Source organism: Hordeum vulgare, chromosome 1H (assembly GCF_904849725.1).
Source record: "Hordeum vulgare subsp. vulgare chromosome 1H, MorexV3_pseudomolecules_assembly, whole genome shotgun sequence".
Taxonomy (NCBI): domain Eukaryota; kingdom Viridiplantae; phylum Streptophyta; class Magnoliopsida; order Poales; family Poaceae; genus Hordeum; species Hordeum vulgare.
Window position 1 is genome coordinate 150,956,235 of NC_058518.1, and position 21,718 is coordinate 150,977,952.

Genomic DNA, 21,718 nt, shown 5'->3' on the forward strand with positions numbered 1-21,718 from the left:
AAGTCACACGACCGTGTAACCCAGACATTTTGAGTATGTGCTCACTGACAATACTGTTCTCCTCCATCTTACAGCTAAAGAACTTGTTGGAGACTTCATATCTCTCGACACGGGCATGAGCTTGAAAAACTAGTTTCAGCTCTTGGAACATCCCATATGCACCGTGTTGCTCAAAACGCCTTTGGAGCCCCGTTTCCAAACTGTATAACATGCCACACCTAACCAGAGAGTAGTCATCACTCCGCGTTTGCCAGGCGTTCAGAATGTCCTGGGCTGCTGCAGGAGCAGGAGGGTCACCTAGCGGCGCATCAAGGACATAAGCCTTTTTAACTGCTTCAAGGATGAGCTTCAAGTTGCGGACCCAGTCCGCATAGTTGCTACCATCATCTTTCAGCTTGTTTTTCTCTAGGAATGCGTTGAAATTGAGGTTGACGTTGGCCATCTACAAAATTTATAAAGACAACTTTTATACTAAGTTCATGATAATTAAGTTCATTTAATCAAATTAAGTATGAACTGCCACTTAAATCGACATCCCTCTAGTCATCCAAGTGATACATGATCCATGTTGACTAACCCGTGTCCGATCCTCACGTGAGACGGACTAGTCGTCATGGTGAGCAACTTCATGCCGATCGTATTCAACCATACGACTCATGTTCGACCTTTCGGTCTCTTTTATTCGAGGTCATGTCTGTACATGCTAAGCTCGTCGAGTCAACGTAAGTGTTTCGCGTGTGTAAATCTGGCTTACACCCGTTGTATGCGAACGTTAGAATCTATCACACCCGATCATCGCGTGGTGCTTCGAGACAACGATCCTTCGCAACGGTGCACACTTAGGGGAGTACGTTCTCGAAATTTTTAAGAGGGATCATCTTATTATGCTACCGTCGTTCTAAGCAATAAGATGAAAAACATGATAAACATCACATGCAATCATATAGTGACATGATATGGCCATTATCATCTTTGCTCTTTCGATCTCCATCTTCAGGCATCGCATGATCATCATTGTCACCGGCATGACACCATGATCTCCATCATCGTGTCTCTGTGAAGTCGTCACGCCAACTACTACTACCACTACTACTATAGCTAACCGTTAGCAATGAAGTAAAAGTAGTAAACACATGGTGTTGCATCTCATACAATAAATTAAGACAACTCCTATGGCTCCTGCCGGTTGTAATACTCATCGACATGCAAGTCGTGAATCCTATTACAATGACACACATGCGACATCACAACTTTGGTCATATCACATCACATGTCAAACCCTGCAAAAACAAGTTAGACGTCCTCTAATTGTTGTTGCAAGTTTTACGTGGCTGATTTGGGTTTCTAGCAAGAACGCCTTCTTACCTACGTGACAGCCACAACGATGATATGCCAAAGCTATTTACCCTTCATAAGGACCCTTTTCATCAAATCCAATCCGACTAGAGTGGGAGAGACAGACACCCGCTAGCCACCTTTATGCACGGTGTGCATGTCTGTCGGTGGAACCTGTCTCACGTAAGCGTACGTGTAAGGTCGGTTCGGGCCGCTTCATCCCATAATACCGATACTAGTAGCGGCAAGGAATTGACAAATCATCACCCACAACCTTTTGTGTTCTACTCGTGCATAGAATCTACGCATAGAAAACCTGGCTCGGATGCCACTGTTTGGGTAACGTAGCATAAATTCAAAATTTTCCAACGCCATATTATGATATTCCTATGGAGAGACCAGCAACGAGAGAGGGGTGAGTGCATCTTCATACCTTTGAAGATCGCTAAGCGGAAGCGTTGCTAGAACGCGGTTGATGGAGTCGTACTCGCGGTGTGATTCCAATCTAGTGCCGAACTACGGCACCTCCACGTTCAACACACGTGCAGCCCGGTGACGTCTCCCGCACCTTGATCCAGCAATGAGGAGGGAGAGGTTGGGGAAGATCTCCGGCAGCACGACGGCGTGGTGTCGATGCAGAGACGAGGTCTCCCAGCAGGGCTTCGCAAAGCACCGTGGGAGAGGAGGAAGGAGGGAAGCAGGGCTGCGCCGAGGGAGATGGAAAACTGTGTGTCAAACAGCCCCAAAACCCTCTATATATATAGGAGGAAGGGAGGGGTGCGCTGATACGTCTCAAACGTATCTATAATTTTTGATGGTTTCACGCTGTTATCTTGTCTTCTTTGGATGTTTTATGTACCTTTTATATCTTTTTTGGGACTAACTTATTAATTCAGTGCCAAGTGCCAGTTCGTGTTTTTCTGCGTTTTTGACTCTTTTCATATATGATTTTGGAATGGAGTCCAAATGGAAGAAAAACCCCGAAATGATTTTTTCTCGAACAAAAGAAGATCAGGGGGCCTTTGGGCCAAGCCACGTGGGCTCCAGGGAGCCCACAAGCTCCCACTCCGCCACCAGGGGAGGCGGCGGTGGCAGGGCTTGTGGCCTCCCTGGCCGCCCCCTGAACTAGATCCTTGGCCTATATATTCCCAAATATTCAGCAAAAAATCAGGGGAGCCTGGAAAATACTTTTCCGCCGCCGCAAGCTTCCGTTTCCACGAGATCTCATCTGGAGACCCTTCCCGGCGCCCTGCCGGAGGGGACTTTGGAGTTGGAGGGCTTCTTCATCATCATCATCGCCCCTCCAATGACTCGTGAGTAGTTCACTTCAGACCTACGGGTCCGTAGTTAGTAGCTAGATGGCTTCTTCTCTCTCTTGGATCTTCAATACAAAGTTCTCCATGATCTTCATGGAGATCTGGTTTTGTTTGGCCAACTAGATCTATGATTCTTGCAATGGGAGAAGTGCTTGGTTTTGGGTTCTACCATGTGCTGACCTTTCCTAGTGACAGTAGGGGCAGCAAGGCACACATCAAGTAGTTTCCATCAAGGGTAAAAAGATGGGGTTTTTATCATTGGTTCAAGATTATCCCTCTACATCATGTCATCTTGCTTAAGGCGTTACTCTGTTCTTATGGACTTAATACACTAGATGCATGTTGGATAGCGGACGACGTGTGGAGTAATAGTAGTAGATGCAGAAAGTATCGGTCTACTTGTTTTCGATGTGATGCCTATAGATATAATCATTGCATAGATATCGTCACGACTTTGCGCAGTTCTATCAATTGCTCGACAGTAATTTGTTCACCCACCGTCTACTTGCTTTCATGAGAGAAGCCACTAGTAAACACTACGGCCCCCGGGTCTATTCACATCCATCGTTTACACCTCCGCTTTTACTTTGCTTTGTTACTTTGTTGCTTTCAGTTCTCACTTGGCGAACAATCTATAAGGGATTGACAACCCCTTCATAGCGTTGGGAGCAAGCTTTTGTGTTTGTGCAGGATCTTGAGATACTCCTCCATCGGATTGATACCTTGGTTCTCAAACTGAGGGAAATACTTACCACCACTGTGCTACATCATCCTTTCCGCTTCGAGGGAACACCAACGCAAGGCTCCAAGGCCACGGGGGAAATCCTTTGCATACTTGCCTAGCAAGTCCCTTAAGGCGTAGCCGCAGCTGAAGGATTCCTGGTGCCATCGACACGACTATTCCTGGCGCCGTTGCAAGGGAAGCACAACTGACATCATGCGCCACCCCTAGGGTTCCCACCCTAGGTGGTGCTGCAGCCCAGATGGGAGAGGGGTGGCGGTCAGGGCACGGAGAGGGGGGCGCACCCCTATGTGGGCCTTAGGCCCACCAACCCCTAGGGTTTCCCCTCCCTCCCTCTTTGGTGCGCATGGGCTGGGTGTGGGGGGCACACGAGCCCACCTAGGGGCTGGTTCCCTCCCGCACTTGGACCATGTAGCCCTCCGGGGCTTGTGGCCTCTCCCGGTGGGCCTCCGGAACCCTTCCGGTGGTCCCGGCACTTTACCAGTCGTGCCGGAAACATTTTCAGTGTCCAAACCCATCCATCCTATATATCAATCTTTACCTCCGGACCATTCCGGAGCTCCTCGTGACATCCGGGATCTCATACGGGACTCGGAACAACCTTCGGTAACCTCGTATAACAATTCCCTATAACCCTAGCGCCATCGAACCTTAAGTGTGTAGACCCTATGGGTTCAGGAGCCATGCAGACATGACCGAGACACTCTCCGGCCAATAAACATCAGCGGGATCTGGATACCCATGGTGGCTCCCACATGTTCCATGATGATCTTATCGGATGAACCACGATGTCAAGGATTCAATTAATCCCGTATAGAATTCCCTTTGTCTGTCGGTATATAACTTGCCCAAAATTCGATCATCGGTATACCTATACCTTATTCAATCTCGTTGCCGGTAAGTCTCTTTACTCGTTCCGTAGCACGTCATCCTGCGACTAACTCCTTAGTCACATTGAGCTCATGATGATGTTCTACCGAGTGGGCCCAGAGATACCTCTCCGTCACACGGAGTGACAAATCCCGATCTCGATTCGTACCAACCCAACAGACACTTTTGGAGGTACCTGTAGTGCACCTTTATAGTCACCCAGTTACGTTGTGACATTTGATACACCCAAAGCACTCCTATGGTATCCGGGAGTTGCACAATCTCACGGTCGAAGGAAAAGACACTTGACATTAGAAAAGCTTTAGCATACAAACAATACGATCTGGTGCTATGCTTAGGATTGGGTCTTGTCCATCACATCATTCTCTCAATGATGTGATCCCGTGATCAATGACATCTAATGCCCATAATCAGGAAACCATGATCATCTATTGATTAACGAGCTAGCCAACTAGAGGCTTGATAGGGACACATTGTGATCTATTTATTCACACATGTATTACTGTTTCCTGTTAATATAATTATAGCATGAACAATAGACGATTATCATGAACAAGGAAATATGATAATAACCATTTTATTATTGCCTCTAGAGCATATTTCCAACATGAGATCCCATCTACTTCTCCTTCCTCTCTTGCTGGATCAAGAAGGAGGAGACGTCATCGAGCCGTAAGTGTGCTAAACGCGGAGGTGTCGTCCGTTCTGCACTAGATCGGGAAGGACCGTGATGAGATTGTGGGACGGATCCTGATGAGATCGCGGGACGGATCATGATGAGATCACCGGACAGGCTGCAATTTGGATCGCGAAGATGTTCCATTATATCAACCGCGTTATATACTCTTCCGCTTAGCTATCTACAAGGGTATGTAGATTCACTCTCCCCTCTCGTCGATGATCATCACCATGGATAGATATTGCGTGTGCGTAGGATTTTTTTTGTTTCCCATGCAATGTTCCCCAACAATTTCCCTAACCCCGGGTTTAAGCCCAATCTAATCATAGAGCGAAGGTGTGTCATTCGTTATCCCCATGGTTTGGATTCGACCGAGCATCTCATTTAGGATCGCGACGTGTTTGGAGTCCATGTGTTTTAGAGTACATGGGTTCAACCCGCAATGTCGCGGTTCCAAGGGTGCTCGTAGTTGCATCACGGCAGTGCTCATCCAAAGATGATTCAAATATGTCGACTAGTTGGAGTTCTAGAGCCGAACCCAGGAAGCCTTGAGGCCATGGTCCACTATCTCCGATGTTAGGGCGTGGGGGCTCAAGAGCTCTTCAGGGGGAGTCGAAATTTTTGTCAGAATAAGATCTCCCTGGGAGTCAGCAAAGAACTCTAGGTTCTCAAACCTGATCTCTTGATCGGGAGCAAGGTTTCTGAACCGGCCAAGGCGGCTGGTTGGATAAGCATGCAGCATGGCGTTGCCGAACGCGAAGATCTGTCCGGGGACAAAAAAAGTCCCTGTTACACATGTTGTTGCTGATGATTAGGCAAGCCATCGATCACTTGGCGATCACACAACGAAACTCTCAATGGAAGTACCAATGTCGGTGTCAAAACCGGTAGATCTTGCATAGGGGGTCCCAAACTATGGATCTTGGATCGCTAGGTAACAAGAGAAAAAGGGAACAATGTCTACCCAGGTTCGGTCCCTCTTGACGGAGGTAAAACCCTACGTCATGCTCTTGTTTATATTTATGATAGAGTATCGAGTACAGAGTTGATCTACCTCGAGATCGTATATGGCGATCTAAAACACTATCTGGAATGATCTTAACCTGTCTTACGGGCTAAAGCCTTCTGGTTTATATAGATACCAGGAGTACTAGGGTTACACAATGTCGGTTACACCAAGGAGAAAACATGTGGATTACCATCTTGCCTTGGAGCATACACTAAGTCTTCGGAGGAGTCCGTTCCGGATACAACATCGTCTTGTAATTCGGGCTCCAATGACAATTATATGACAACCCATGACTCCGGCCCATACAAATAGGTAAGCAGCCCAAGGACCCCTTAGTCCCGGACTCCCTCGGTAGCCCCCGAACTGGTCTCCAATGCCGCGGTTTTGATCTAGCATCTTCACACGTCCAAAGTCTTCGACTTGCGGGGCGAGTTCCCCTCTTCCCTATGTTCGACAGACTCCAGTTCGGCTTGCGGTCTATTCTCGATTGTTGAAGCGTTGCATGGCCCACAAAATTGACCATTCCGCGGCAGGGTTTATGGCACCCCTTGATTCCTGTGCACCAATAGGAGGTAGGCGGTTTCAATAATCTTTTCAAAAAGTCCCTTCATGCATGAGTGGGAAAACCACTTATTAAACAAGCCAAGTGTGCTTCAAGCAACACACCTTGTTTCCCCAAACGGCGAGAAGAACATCGGAAAGCACAGAGACATGGCGAGCACTCCAAGCTCCTCCTCACGCCCTCATGACTCTCTTCTAGGCGACCGGGCAAGTTGTTGTGTATCTTGTCTTTGTTTGCGTGACCTAGAGGTGCAGGGATATCTTCCTTCCTCAGATCTGGCACCTTCCCATTCTTGATTGACTTCCGCAAACGGTGAAGCCTTCGCGGAGAAATTCCCTACTCCCCGCAAGGAAGAGAGGGTATGTTTCGTTCTCTTCCTCGTACAACGCTTGGGTTTTCCCATTCACCCTTTTTAAGGGGTTTATAAGAATTTTACGGGATTCAACTCCACTACCTTACCCGTGCATCCATACTTCATATCTCGGGCTTCGTTGCCCTTTGCGAGATGTTTGTGGGCTGTGAAGCCCATTTCTATCTAGGAAGTTTACTGCCTCGTCCCCCGTACTCTAGGTGGGACGATTTGTGAAGTAGGTGGAGCCGAAATGTGGTGTATAGTTGGGCCCTCTTGATGGAGGTAAAACCTGCTCTTGTTTATATTGATGATGGAGTATCGAGTATAGAGTTGATCTACCTCGAGATCGTATATTGTGGTCTAAAACCCTATGAGTAATGATATTAACATGTCCTATGAGCTAAGGCCATCTCGTTTATATAGATACCAGGGATAATAGGATTACACAATACCGGTTACACCAAGGAAAAAACATGATCATTACCATCTTGCCTTGGAGCATATACCAAGTCATGACAATTATAGGGCGACCCATGAGTCCGTCCCATAAAAATAGATAAACAGCCCAAGGACCCCCTAATCTCGAATTCTCTTATTGGACCCGTCCGTTAAACGCGCGGCCGATCCATTTAAAAAAGAGGACGTACACGTCAATCCAAACGGATAAAAGACGGACAAAGCACACGTCTGTTTCGGTCACGCGTTTGGAGCTGTTGTGAGAAGGAAATGAACTTGTACATGTGTGCGCTAAACTTTGTAGTACCTCTAGAAGATGTTTGTCTTTGGATAAACTATTTTCATCCTTCCTTACGGATTGTGTAATGAAGGATTGTAATCCTTCTGGGTGATCTATATAAAGCTCTTGATTAAAAAAAAATTGGTCATGCATCCTCATTTTCTTTGATAAACAATTAGTAATAGCTTTCGCTGCACAGAAAACCAACAGGGCTGAGTTTTCCTTTCTCTGAAACAACTCGTCATTCCCGGATTTCCAAATAGAGTAGACCACAAAAACCATCTTATTCGGGAGAAACCCATATGTGAGTATGCCCGGAATATATATGTCGATCGCAAGTTTTGTTACGTCACTTTTTCCATGCCAAAAGTAGGTTGGCCTCCCAGCCAACGGCAGCACCTAAATTTCCCTGCGATAGACGGTCTGTCCTCTTCCCCGTTGATCCATCCCAACTCCCATGCATATAAAAGCGAGGCCGGCTATTGTTGTCTCTTGTCGGAGCTCCATTTCTTGAATTTTCCTTGGCGGCCTCTCACCGCCGAGTTCCGACCAATCAATCCCATATGTGCCCATTTAGCTCTTCACAGCAGGTAGGATGTGTGGAGATTTGTTCTCTCAATTTCGATTTGATTTCTTCTGTTCTCCCTTCCAAATGAGGAGATTTGATTTGCTTCTCTCTCGTACGTGTAGATCTGCGGCGTCGCGACGCCGCCTTCTGCATCGTTAATCCAGAACGGACTCCACGAGCCGATTAATCATCGCGAGTCAGGATCACGACCTCGCGTGACGCAGCCATGGCGGTCATGGACCAGGACGGCGGTTCTGCGCGCGCACCCGCACCCGCACCCGCACCGATGAGGCTGCCCTCATACTCCTGCAGCCCCGGCAGCGTCGAGGCCACTCACGACCGCAAGCTTTCCCACTCCGACTCCTTCTGGACGCCGGCCGAATCGCTGCGGTCGTCGTCCGCTTCGTCGTCGTCCCCACCTCTATCCAGCAGTTCCTCGTTCGAGAGCATTCCCCTGCCCGACCTTGACCGGCAGTCCTCCTTGTCCTCCACGTCCTCCTACGCGAGCTTGTACCAGGTCGAGGCGGCGGCGGACCACGACCGTTCTTCCTCTTGCGCCGAGTCAATGCCAGCAACGCTGCCGCCGGCAGTCCAGACGATGATGGTGCAGGGGCAGCCCGCTGGGTACGACACGAAGAGGCTCCCTTCATCGATGTTCCGCACGCAGTCCACGTGCCCCGCCCAATGGAGCGCCACCTCGAACGACTCGCTTTTCAGCATCCAGCTGGAAAACTCCGGCGAGATCGGCCCGCTTTACGGTGTCGGCGACCTCTACTACGACGCCTCTGGGGTGTTCCACCGCCTCTCATCCGCCGCGAGGCTGCCGGCCGTGCCAGAGATGTCGACAGGAAACTCCGGCGGGAGTTTGTGCGTGAGGGATGACTGCGCGGGGTGCGGCAGTGGCACAAGCATGAACAAGAAGTCCGTCAGGTTCGCCACCGCCGATGGCGTCGCCGGCACGCGCAGGTACACGCCCGTCTTCTCGGCATGCATTACCTCACATGGTTTGCATTACGTGCGCGGTCTTTCTGTGTCCCTCGTCGTCCTGACCTGCGAATGTTGGCTTCAATTGCAGTCTTCCGCCCGCGTTGGAGGAGACGGAGGCATCGGTGGCGGAAACTGGCGCGGCGGCGGAGGCTGGTTGGTGCTCTTGTCCGTCGATATGGTGGCCAAGCTGCGCGTGCCGCGGATGTGACTGCCGGTGGTCCTGAATTTGGAATGGGTAGGAAATTTTGGACATGTCGAGTCCATTCAACTCCATCTTGTTGATCGGCTGTGGAATGGGTGCATATAGATTGGTAGGCGTCTTGGCGTGTTCTTACTGGCTAATATAAGTATTTGCGAGTTGCGGCGAGACGAAACACAAGTACTGGATCGTTGGCCTTTTCCGAAACACATACGGGCCACATACCTTCATTATCATTTATTTTGCCACGTCAAAACAGATGACATCATCGTTTTTTTAAAAAGTTAATGTCACAATCGTTGGCTACTACAATGGACCAGCGCGGAAAAAAAAGAAAAAGGCTAACTAGCTTAATTTTTACACAAATTGAAGAGCAACTAGTTAGCGTGCACTTCTTCGAGACCCTTTCAGCGATCACTCTCACGCGTCGTCACTTGCGCATTTTTGGTCGCCGCCACATGTCACACTCTCAGCATTTCCTTCAAATTTCGTTTTTTTATTTTTTTTCTGTACGGGTTTTGGTTTTCGGCTTTTTAGATAGGTTTTTTATCCAGTTTAGAGATTGGCTTTTTGTATCCCATGGATTTTTTTTCAAAAAACACGTTCTCTATTATTTTAGAAGATACACGATTTTATTTCTATGAAAGGCAATGGCGGACCCATCATTGGGCCGAGCTGGGGCGGCCGCCCCGGGTCGTCGATGGCACAGGATCGACCCTCACCTACTTGTTTTTCCACCGGCCGCGAAATCTGCAAAAATCCAGTGGCGGCGGCAGCGTTCTGTTCGTGAGGGGAGGGACGCAGCAACCAACGATGAAGGGCCGATGGGGTAAGCAATGACTTGGGTCGGTTGGGTGGGCTTTTTGTCTATAGGCCCAAACAGAAATGCTCGATCTAGAATTCCAGTCGAGAGGATGCAGAGAAACGCACGAAGCAGACGTGACCTAACTGTTGGGGCTCGCGCCGCCGCCAATCGCCAGTGGCAAGGGTTCCCAGACGCAGGGGCCAGATTTCGCATCTGCTGGCTGCGGCGGCCGGTGGGGGTGCTGCTGCTGCTGCAGGTTGGGCCAACGACGAGGGGTGGCGGCGTTTGGGGGAGGCACTGCAGGTCGGGCTAGCGGAGGGGGCGATAGTGAGGGGCTCCAGGGCGACGTGCTGATGCTGGAGGTCGGACCAGGAGGGGGGGCGACAGTGGGGCGTTGCTGGTGATGGATACCGGTGAGGATGTGGATTGGGTGGGTCTATCTGGTACTGCCGAACTCGAAGAAACCGAGGCCGAGGCTGCTGCTGTCGATGAAACTGCGGCTATGGCAGAGGCAGCAGTTTAGCGAGCAAATCAACCAAACGGAAGCGACCACATGAAACCGACGACCAGCAGCAGGTGGTATCCTCTTCTAGTCTTCTTGCATCTTTCCTTTGATATGTTAGTTGAAATTGGAAACTTGGAATGTTGAATAAGGAATTGGTGCCATTTGATGTTGTAGGGCATTCCCACATTTAATTTAGCCCAAAGCACATTGAAGAGTATGCAACTCTAGAAATTAGAGATGAAATGTGAAGGGCATATTTGTCAAAAGGTGTAGACCATTTGTATGGTTATGATTTTCCTGGTACTCGTTTTGGGAAAGATTGATGGGACTTCAAAGAAGCATCGTATAAAGTTTATGACTCACTAGAGTATAGTGAAGAAACAAAATCTGCCTATTGTTTCCATTGTTTACTTTTCAAGCCATGTTTTTTTTTGTGACACACGGTTTTTCTTTCCTCGGAGGTGCGGTTTTGCGCTTGTGCAGGGTACGGCCGTCCCTCTCAAAAATGTAAAAAACGTGTTTTCTTTTTTTTCGTGAGAGACATGGTTTTGTTTTCGGGAGAGGCTTGACTGTGCCTCTTGGAAACATAAAAAGAAACGTGTTTCTCTTGTGAGAGGCACAATTTTGCTTCCGTAAGAGGTACGGTTTTACCTTCGGAAGAGACGCGGTCGTGCCTCTCAGAAACGAAAAAACGTATTTTCTGTTTCTTTTTCTACAACGAGAGGCACGATTTTTTCATCTGATTTTTTTGTAAAAAAAAGTTCGTGAAAATCTATCAACATGGGTCTAGTTTTAAAGATCTCGACGCGAGGAACCCAACGATGAAAACAATTTCAGATTTGGACGCACGGTTTAAGAGATAAAACATTTTAAAAATATGGAACTATGAAAAAAAGGAAAACTCTTAGGACACACAGACAGCATCACTTTTCCTAAAGTGTAAAAATGAGAATGATCTTTGAAAGAAGTACACCTTAATTAATGATTTCGAACAAATTTACAATAAATAAAAATGGAATTCCCTATACACCGCTAATTGCGGCAAGTAGTCGCTTGGCCGACACATTTGGGTGCTTTCGCTTTGTGAGATAAAAAAACTGCAAAAACAGTTCGCGCGAGGGATCAAACCGACACCTCCTGTAGATGTACAGGCCGCGCAAGTCACCGCGACTGAATCATGGACGTAAAAGAATAACAACGCAAAACTTAAACAACCTAACAGTACCGATAAAACTTCTAGCTAGTTTGCCGAATTTTCAAAAAACTACTTTTGTTCCTTCTACTAGTTTTTTTAAGGCTTTCCTCACTCTCTTATTATTTTCTTTCTTTTTTTGTTTTCTTTGTTTTTTCTTTTCCTTCTTGATATTATTTTCCCTTTCTCTTTTTAGGCTTTTCAAAAATGGTCTTGTTTAGATTTTTCAAAAATGGTCTTGTTGTCAAAATTTGTTCATATTTTTGAAATAATGTTCATATTTTCAAAATTTTGTCACAATTTATGAAAATGTTTATGTTTTCACATTTTTTTGTTACATTACAAAAAGATGTCCAAAAATTCTAAATTTTGTTCACATATTCAAAAATTAGTTCACAATTTCCGAAAATGTTTTGTATTTTAAAACTTATCCATCTCTTAAAAAATATTTTGGATTTTTGTTCAGGTTCTAAAAAATGTTTGAAATTTTACAAAAAATCACATTTTTAAAAAGGGTTGGCAATGGTAAATATATTCCGAAGAAAATCATGTCAAAAAATGTTTGGAGTTTCAAAATTTTGTTTGCATTTTCAGAACTGTTCACATTTTACAAAATGTTCTGAATTTTAATTTCGTTTGTCATTTGAAAAACGTTTATCATTTCAGTTTTTTTTCAGTTTTCTAAATAATGTTCGGAATTTAGATATTTGTTCCTGTTTTCAAAAACATTGGCGGTTTAAATTTCATGTTCTTTCAGAAATTTGTTCAAATTTTCTTCCGAATTTCAATTTTCTGTGCTTTTTTTTTCAAATTCCAAAATGTTCTTGTTGTAAAAAGTTGTTCCTATTATTTAAATCATGTTCATATTTTCAAAAGAAAATCACAATTTTAATAAATTTTCCTGGTTTCACATTTTTGTTATAATTAAAAATATGTTCAGAAATTCCAAAAAAAATTCAAATTTTGAAAAATTTGTTAAGAATTTCGCTAAAAATTGGAATTCATAAAATTTGTACATCTGTTCAAACAATGTTTTGGAGTTTTGTTCACGTTCTAAAACATATTTGAAATTTTACAAAAAAATATCACATTTTCAAAAAGGGTTCGCAATCTTAAATATATTCGGGATTTCCAAATAAAATTATGTCAAACAATGTTTGGAGTTTTTTTTTTTTGCATTTTTAGAAATTGTTCACATTTTCCAAAAAATGTTCTGAATTTTAATTTTCTTTGTGTTTTGGAAAAAAATAGAATTTGAGATTTTGTTCATTTTATAAAAATGTTCCTCTTTTCAGAAATGTTTGGAGGTCCAAATTTCGTGTGTATTTTGTGCGTAGTTTCAATTTTCTGTTCTTGTTTTTCGAAATCTGTTCCATTTTTTCAAATATTGTGTCATGTTTAAGAAATTACTCACATTTCAAAAATAAATTGGAATTTAAATTTTTTAATGTGTTCTTAAATTTCTTTGAGTAATGTTGAGTTACTCTGGTTCTCTTTTCTTCTTTACATTTCGTGCTACCCATGTTTCGCAACCAGCGAGTCAATTTGATTGGCTCAGATGTTCCTTCGTAAATAGCAGCTCTCTGGATCGACTTTTGGCTTTCACACATTATTTTTTGCAATTTTTTGCGTCCGGCCATACACTAAGGATTTGCCCCCCAATGGTCGGCCCAACCGGGCATGGTATGTGCGAAACAAGGGCTATTTGACGCAGAGTGCGTCGTATAGGCGCTCCCAATAAAATTGCCCAAAAAAAATGACATGCCCTGATTTTTTTTGCCATGCTACCTTATAAACCACCATGCTCTAGATAAAAAAGTGGATAAACCCCAAATCAACCGGTCATGCCATTAAATTTTTTAAAAATACCATCATGTCAAACATTAAAAAATTCCATCCTATTTATAAAATGAAAAACGCCTTCCTCTCAATAATAAAATTGCTTTCCTCTCAAACATTAAAAAATGACATCCTATTTATAATAAAAGATGTCATCTTCTCAACAATAAAAACATCATCCTATTATAGATAAAATGCCATTATGTTGTCAATAAAAATGACATCCTATTGTTTTTCTTAGAGGAAATTGTTGCCTTATTGATAATTAGTCTGTGGCATCATCTGCCACTACAACATCACAGATACAAGACGAACAAATATTAAACCAAGTTTTCTACTAAACCTTCCCTAGCTAATAATTGTGCAACTTCGTTGGAATGATGTATCCCCACCATGCGAACCTTGGCGACGCGAGATAGCAAAACTTTAATGTCCTGAGCTAGGGGTTGGGGCGACACTTTGCGGTGCCTCCTGACAGGAAGTTGGGGTGGTGGGAGGTGGGAGGCGCCCCTTTCACTCTCCTACAAGTGATTCAATGAATTTCTACAAAATATTCGAAGCAAATTCAACATTAATCGATCACTGGTCCAGTAGCGAAATTATACTTTCTAATTAAAATACAACATTTTCTACTAATATACGGAGCAGCTTTAGCACTGATTAATCACTGTTTAGGGAAATGAACTTCTGGTTGGTATTTAAACTAGCATGGTAAAGGGATTCAAAACTCTACATTTTGTCAACTCTCACCATAGTGTCTCTTTTTCCGTTCATTGAGAACATGCACATTCCTTCCAATCACAACACCAGTAGCACACAAGCAAGCTTCTATCATCACCTGTTAATGTTCTCTTTCAGCTATTTCAGTTATTCACTGCCTCACAGCGAAACTACAGGAACCCAAAAGAGCAAGTTAGGATGGGAGTATAGGTGACCCAAATCAAGAACACAAGGGAGATAAAAGGAAGTATGGGTCACCTCATGATCCGATTCCTTGCCCGCAACGGAAACTCTTCCTCTCCCAAGGATATGTGTTCAATAAACAACTCAATATAAAAGAAGTGCATTATCCTACAGTTTTTACTCCCAACCAAGTAGACCATCCTTCAGTTTCAGTACATCGATCTAATTTGAGTGTTCTGAGATACCCCAAATGTGATTTTAGATGGATAAACAAATATGAACGCAAACACGTTCTAGACACTTTTTCAGTTGGGATTCAGGAGAAACATGCTTATATGATACGTGATGCAGTAATGTTTCAAACATGATGAACAGCTCATGTGCTTTCGGCGGATGATGTACTCCGGATGCTCCTCGTCGACGTGCTGTGGAGCATGTGTTCATAGAATTGTTACAGTGACAAATAACAAAGATATTTTTTTGTAATGGAAATGGTGTATATGAGATTGAATAGGATATAACAGGGTCTTCGGCCTTTAGAAAGTTACCCCTCGCGTCGCTCCCCTCGGGCGACGCCAGGGGCCCCGAAACCCTAGCCACCAGAGAGTTCCTCTCCCGGCCGCCGCTGCCGCCGGCTAGGGCCGCGGTGGCGGCGGGCCCTGCGCCTTAGTGCCAGGGCGGGTGGTAGCCGCGGAGTCCCAGCGAGGCAGAGGGGCCGTCGCGCGCATGGATGACGGGGGCAACAGTCGGGGGCGGCGTCCCTGCTGCGCGGCGGCATTCGTGGCCCTCATGGCCGGCCGTGGTCGGAGGTTGGATGGTGGCGGTGCAGTGCTCCATCCAGCAAGGGCGGCGGCTGCGTGCAAGGGCTTGATCTTGATCTGGCGTGTCTTGCCGAGATCCGTCACGACTTGAACTTGATCTGCTGGTGGTGCGAGGAGGATCGATGAGGGGCGGCTCGAGGCCCCCTGCCGGCATGCCGACGGCGGCCTCGTCTACACGACGAGCCTTCCTCGGTTCCATCCAACCACGAGATCGGGGGGACGCGACTTCCGATGAAAACCACACCAACCTCGGTCATGGCGGACGATGGCGGCATCTAGGACGTCGTTACCATCTTGAGGCATCATTGTTGCAGGTCGTGAAACCACACTCGTGATGCTCCGGAGGAAACTCTAGATCTGGATCTACCGGTCGGATGATGATGGCATCTACGATGTCGTTTCCCTCCCAAGGGCATCGTTTTGGAGTACGTGGTGGGTGGACGGAATAAGAGGAGGAGCGGTGTTTGTTCTACCACGAGCCCTGCGGTGGATCCCGTCGGCATGGCGCTGCGGTGGTTCGGCGACAGGCACGTATAGACGGATACATGCAGAATGGTGGCGCTGTCTGGCGCCGTGGTGGCGTCGACGGCAGACCTTGCAAGGAAGATGCGTGTAACGACTAAGATGTGGTCCTTTCCGATTTGTGGATCGAGGCCCCGAATTGGAAAGAAACGCATCTAAGCGTTTCGCAAACATGGTAACATAGCACATACTTTAAAGTAGAGGAATGACAATAAGGGATTCAACTGTCATCTCATAAATATACCAGAGTACATCATGCATACAAACAAGGTAGTTCCGCTACGGACTACAAAACATGAGAAATGACTATGCTACCCTGCATGCTGGCCCACGATCACGACCACGCCTCAGTCTTCTGGGTAGTTCACGTACATGCGGTCGTTCTCCTCATCGTACTGCCACGCCAGCTGCGTGCCGTCGGGATCACCTGTCTTGGGGGTACCTGAACCTATTGGTGTTGTGAAGGAATCTGTGAGCCACGGGGACTCAACAATCTATGACCTCGGTGCCAGAACTAGTCAAGTTATTAGGTTGGAAAGGTGGAGTATTTAGGTTGTAGCATCCTAAGCTTTATATGGTGGCTATCTTACGTAGAACATGAATTGAAGGTGGTCTAATCTAGAGCCCGATGATAGATGATCACTAAGTGATCTTGAACACCTACCTACGTCAATCATAACCCCACCGTGTTCCCGATCGAAGAGAGATCTTAGAAGGGGACAATCATGGTTACGCACACAGTTGGCAATTTTATTAGATTATGTTTAAGTTATCTAATACCGGATGTTAACAAAATATTCCAAGTTGCCACATAACCGTGGGCATGGCTTTCTGAAAGATTAAACCCTGCAGGGGTGCTCCAACTAGTCCATCACAAACGTACATGGGCCGCAAAGTAATCCTCTATCACGAGTCTCGTAATCTCGTCGGATTCCTTAGAGGAAAACCTCAACTCTGGGGAGAACCAAAGCTTCACCGGGATTCCTATACGCAAGATATATCGTTAAGGTAAGACAAGACTAGCAGGACCTCCCGCCATGTCGACGACCCTGATAAGAGCCGCGTATCTCAGTCTCAGGACACGACGGATGGAACTAGCTAAGAGTACCAAACCTCAAGTTTCCTTGTGGTGGCCCCGCAGGAAGAACAATTTGGACCAACACTCATGAGGAGCACTGGCCCGGGTTGTTGATTAAAGATCCTCGGGGTGATCAGTCCCTATGCAGATTATTATTAAGTGATTAGCAAATTAACACCAATGTTGGGTCCTGCCGGACAAGTCTTAACACTACGCGATTTATCGAGGGGGTCCCCATAACAACCCCGAACGTGTTAGGAGCGATCATTAGGGAATCAAACACCGGTAGCCGGTAACTATGGCGGCAATAACGGAACAAAGCACCCAACAAAAGGCTAGGCCTTCCATTATTTACCAAGTATATATGTGCATTAATTAAATAGAAGATTTAGCATAATGATATCAACTCATGTTATACATGAGACAAAGCACCTGCATCTAGCAACGCTAACATTAGTAGCTGAGCAAAGCCTACTTAGCCATTCAAGATTTGCTAGGAAGGGATAAGTGTTTGGGTTTTCATGGCAATTCAGGAGGCAATTATATCAGTGTTAGGCAGCGAGCATATGATGGAAGAAACGTAAACTAGCATAACAAGTCTAGAGATGGAATCAAGGTCATATCATCTTGCCTGTGATATCCTCAGCTTGGAACTGCTCTTGTTCGTCCTGGACGTACTCTCCTGAATCCACATACTCGTTCTCCGATCCCGGTGCTACCCAACATAGAAATAACATCCAATGAACAACAACACCTCAAGATGCAACAAGCACATGATGCATGAGATGAATATGAGCATGCATCACTATTCTACTCACTAGCACAAGCATGAGAAGTAAATACATGTTCCTGGACAGGAATACACTCTAAGTTATCTTGACATGCATGAGAATGATGTGATCAGATCCGTTTCATGAAAACGATGCAAAAGCATATAATGAACATTACAATCGGAGCTACGGATCAACGGGAATCAACGAAACAAGATATGAAGTGCTACGTGTCAAATTCACCACAACACACTCCAACGGCTCAACTCTAGTATTTCCAGGTAGCCAAGACATAAAACAATCCAACATGGATTGGGTGGAGCAAAGAAGAACACCACACCATCATCTATGCACTCATACACATCAAAACACCAAAGCTACACAATCTGCCATAAACAGCATCATAGCACTTTGTGAGCTACATGCAAAGCACCTACAACCACCTAAACATGCCAAATAAGATATGTGGCTGTAGATATCCAAGATTACTACAAGCACAAGCAAAAAAGCTCACACAAAGGAGTTAAACACAGAAAGTTACACAGCCGCAAACTTGCCCAAAATATCTGATTTCACGGACTTAGTGAAAATTCCAGATTCTCACTATCTGTTTATGCTCTGAAACATTTTGACAGCAGCCAAAACAATATCTACAGGACTCCAAATGGAGTGAAAAATTACAGGGAGCTAGAAAACCATATCCGCTTCAACTTTCCAGTTGAAAGCTAAGGCTGAATCACAACACATTGACCTGCACAAGCTCATCAACACAAGAAGAAAATATAAACAGATTCTCAGACTTGGTGAAAATCTCAGATTTTCACTAATTTGGAATTTCAGCCACATGCCTACTTTGATTGGGCACAACTCGCACATATGGATTAATAAACATGAAATGAAACCAACATGTGGTAGAGGGGGTCACCCTCTACTACCACAACCAAGAAACAAACCCTTGGGCTCACCACATCACATGGAACCAAGCTCTAAACATGGAACAAATCTGAAATATGTCATCTCGAGAAAATGTTCCAATGGAAAAACTGATCCCACCAATGGATTCTTGGGATGATTCTACCCCAAAAGAATATAAAATACCTATGCACTTGCTTGGAACAGGTGAGCACAAACTAGAGAAGAAAAACTACATAGAATCATATGTAGTGAATAGTGCATCATCACATGTGCAAAAATCACTAGAAAAACTCCTACACAAGCTCTTGCACATGACCACAACATCAATGGGGATACATGAGGGGTAGACCTCATGCCTATGTGCCTTGGCACATCACCACACCATCACAAACAACAAGCAAAACATAATAACATCACCTACACATGAAACCTTGCACATATGCCCATCAAGACATAACTTGCCATGATATGTGTGTCGACATACTCACATGAGCACCCACACACTCACATAGTATCTAGAAAAACTATATATACATGCACTCAAACAACAATGCACTCCTACACATGATATAGCTACATATGCACTCCTAGTGCAAACACATACACATGCATATGACTAACTATCTACACACACAAACACAAGGTATGTGGGGAGGGGGAAACCCATCAACCCACACACACACACACACTTGCATGTGAAAGCTAATGCACACTCTCAAACTAGCACACAAATAACTACATCTAACTCACAAACACAAGCACCACAAGATCCATTACACCACAACACACCTCACCACACATGTATGTGTGTTACCTCTCACATGCCTACACATACATATACTACTCATGAGAAATATTCACATGCAGCAAAATAAAATACACCACAAAAAGATGGAAACATCTAGCCTTATATATCCTGCCACACAAGCACCATCACAATCCTATTGCCAGCAGCAAAACACACAACACAAAAAATGAAAAAGGGAAAAGAATAAAAGGCTTGAGGGGGGGGGGGTACGAACCCAAGCCCTCTCTAAATCTCAACTCTGCTGTTGCCACCCTGCTACTATCACTGCTTCGACAGAGAAGGCGAAGCTAGCAAGGTATCCCCTCTGCTGCTGCTAACTACTATCGACTGAAGAAATAAAAAGGGGGTGCACCAACTAGGATTCAAACCTTGCACCTCACGAGAACAAACAGCCAGTGAGCTTATGTCATAAGAAACATAAAATATCTTTGATTATTTTAGGGATCACTATATTCATAAAGAAGATAATACAATTAAGTGTTTAAAAGTTACATCATAATTCTCTAAAAAAGATGGCATCTTCTACCAGGTAACTAAGTGATAATGGTAAAAAGTTATATTCTATGTGCAATCTTCATGTCTACAAGGTTTAAACTTTGAGACATTAGGATGTATGCATGTGACATCCTCGACTTTTGCTACAGTAGTGATTGTAATTAAGCTACAGTGATCAACCGCTAATGATGCCACGTCATCGAATTCCCATCACAGACCAGCGTGGATTCGCGTCTGTCCGGATCGATGATTTGAAAGCAAAGGGAAGCACTTTATCGGTTCATTACAAGTATTAAAAGGATATATATATAAAAGGAAAGTATTAAAGAAATAATAATGATAAAAGAAAGAAAGAAAACTGAAAGAAAGAAATAATAAAAAGGAAAAAGGTAAAACAAAACAAAACAAATCAAAAAAAAAGGAACAACCCCCCCCCCAACCGGCCCAGCTGGGCCAAAAAGGGCCCAACCGGCCAAACCCTAACCCCCCCTGGCGACCAGACCCCCTCCCCTCGCTACTCCCTCCCTTTCCCACGCCGCCGCCAGCCACCCCCCTCGTGGGGGGGCCCCACCCCCCCACCGTCAGCGCCACCTTCCCCCACTCCCTCCCTCTCGTGAACCTCTCCTCCCCACCGACACTCCCTCCCCCACGAACCGAGCCAGATCCCATCCCGTCGCCCCCCTCCTCTCCACCTCGCCTCCTCCCTCCCAAATCCTTCCCGCCGGCGGCCTTCCCCCCCTCACCCGCCGGCGGCCCCTCCCCTGCCTCCCGCCGGCGAGCTTCCCCACCGAGCCTCCTCCTCCCGCCGGCGGCCTTCCTTCCCCCGGCGGCCCCCCCACCTCGCGGCTTCCCTCTCCCGGCCGGCGAGCCCCTCCCCTCTCCCGGCCGGCGAGCCCCCCCCCCCCCTCACCTCGGCCGGCGCCCCTCCAACCTCGCCGGCCTACCAACATCCCCGGCCCCCGTTGGCCATCTCCCGCTCGGTCCGGGAGGGACCGGGCAAGGGAGACGTCATCATCTCGGCGCACCTCCGGCCGGCCCCTCCTCGCCGGCACGCCCGTCTCCACCGGAACCACGCCGTCTCCACCGTCACCTTCGTGCGAACTCCGGCTTCACCGGGCCGTCACGTCACCGTCGGTGAGCCCCTCCTCGGGCTCCTCCCACCTTGTCGTTCTCCTCGACGTCCCGGTTCCGTTCCGGCAAACGGGGCCTCGATCCGTCGACGGTGGACTCCGGTAGGAGGATTTGAGTATTTGGTTCCTTTAGGTGGTGTTAGCAGAGAGAGTTCTCTCTCTGTTAACAGAGAGAGATGAGTGTTGAGAGAAAAGAAAAAATGAATAAAATCAAATGTTGTATTCCGTATGTATGTATGTATGTATTCGATACCCGTATTATGTATGTGTTTGCGTATATAGGCCTGTGGAGAGATACGACATTTGTATGGTTATTTAATTGTGATTAAAATGTGTAAATGGCCTAGGGTCACTTACCGGTGGGGCCAATGCACCCGGGTCTATGACAGGGAGGCCCCAAGCGATAGTTGATATAAATTAGAAAAATAATGTTTTTATTAAATAAATAAATAAATAGATATATTTAGTTAAATTAATTAATTAGAATAATTAGAGTATGACACGTGGGTCCCTCGTTGAGTTAATCTGATTAATAAATATTTAATCTTAATAAAAACTT

The 21,718-nt window shown here is 45.8% G+C and overlaps 1 protein-coding gene across 1 annotated transcript; it reads left to right on the forward strand.

The window, feature by feature from the left end:
• Positions 1-8,104: 8,104 nt before the first annotated feature.
• Positions 8,105-9,546, forward strand: LOC123408285. Its single transcript, XM_045101428.1, has 3 exons — positions 8,105-8,212; positions 8,313-9,156; positions 9,266-9,546. The coding sequence occupies exons 2-3, from the start codon at positions 8,417-8,419 to the stop codon at positions 9,399-9,401; spliced, it is 876 nt and encodes a 291-aa protein (XP_044957363.1). The 5' UTR covers positions 8,105-8,212; positions 8,313-8,416; the 3' UTR covers positions 9,402-9,546.
• Positions 9,547-21,718: the final 12,172 nt, after the last annotated feature.

Coding starts and splice junctions, on each gene's coding strand:
- LOC123408285 (XM_045101428.1), top strand. CDS start 8,417: ATGGCGGTCATGGACCAGGACGGCGGTTCTGCGCGCGCACCCGCACCC. Junction 9,157..9,265: donor GGCGTCGCCGGCACGCGCAG/GTACACGCCCGT, acceptor CTTCAATTGCAG/TCTTCCGCCCGCGTTGGAGG.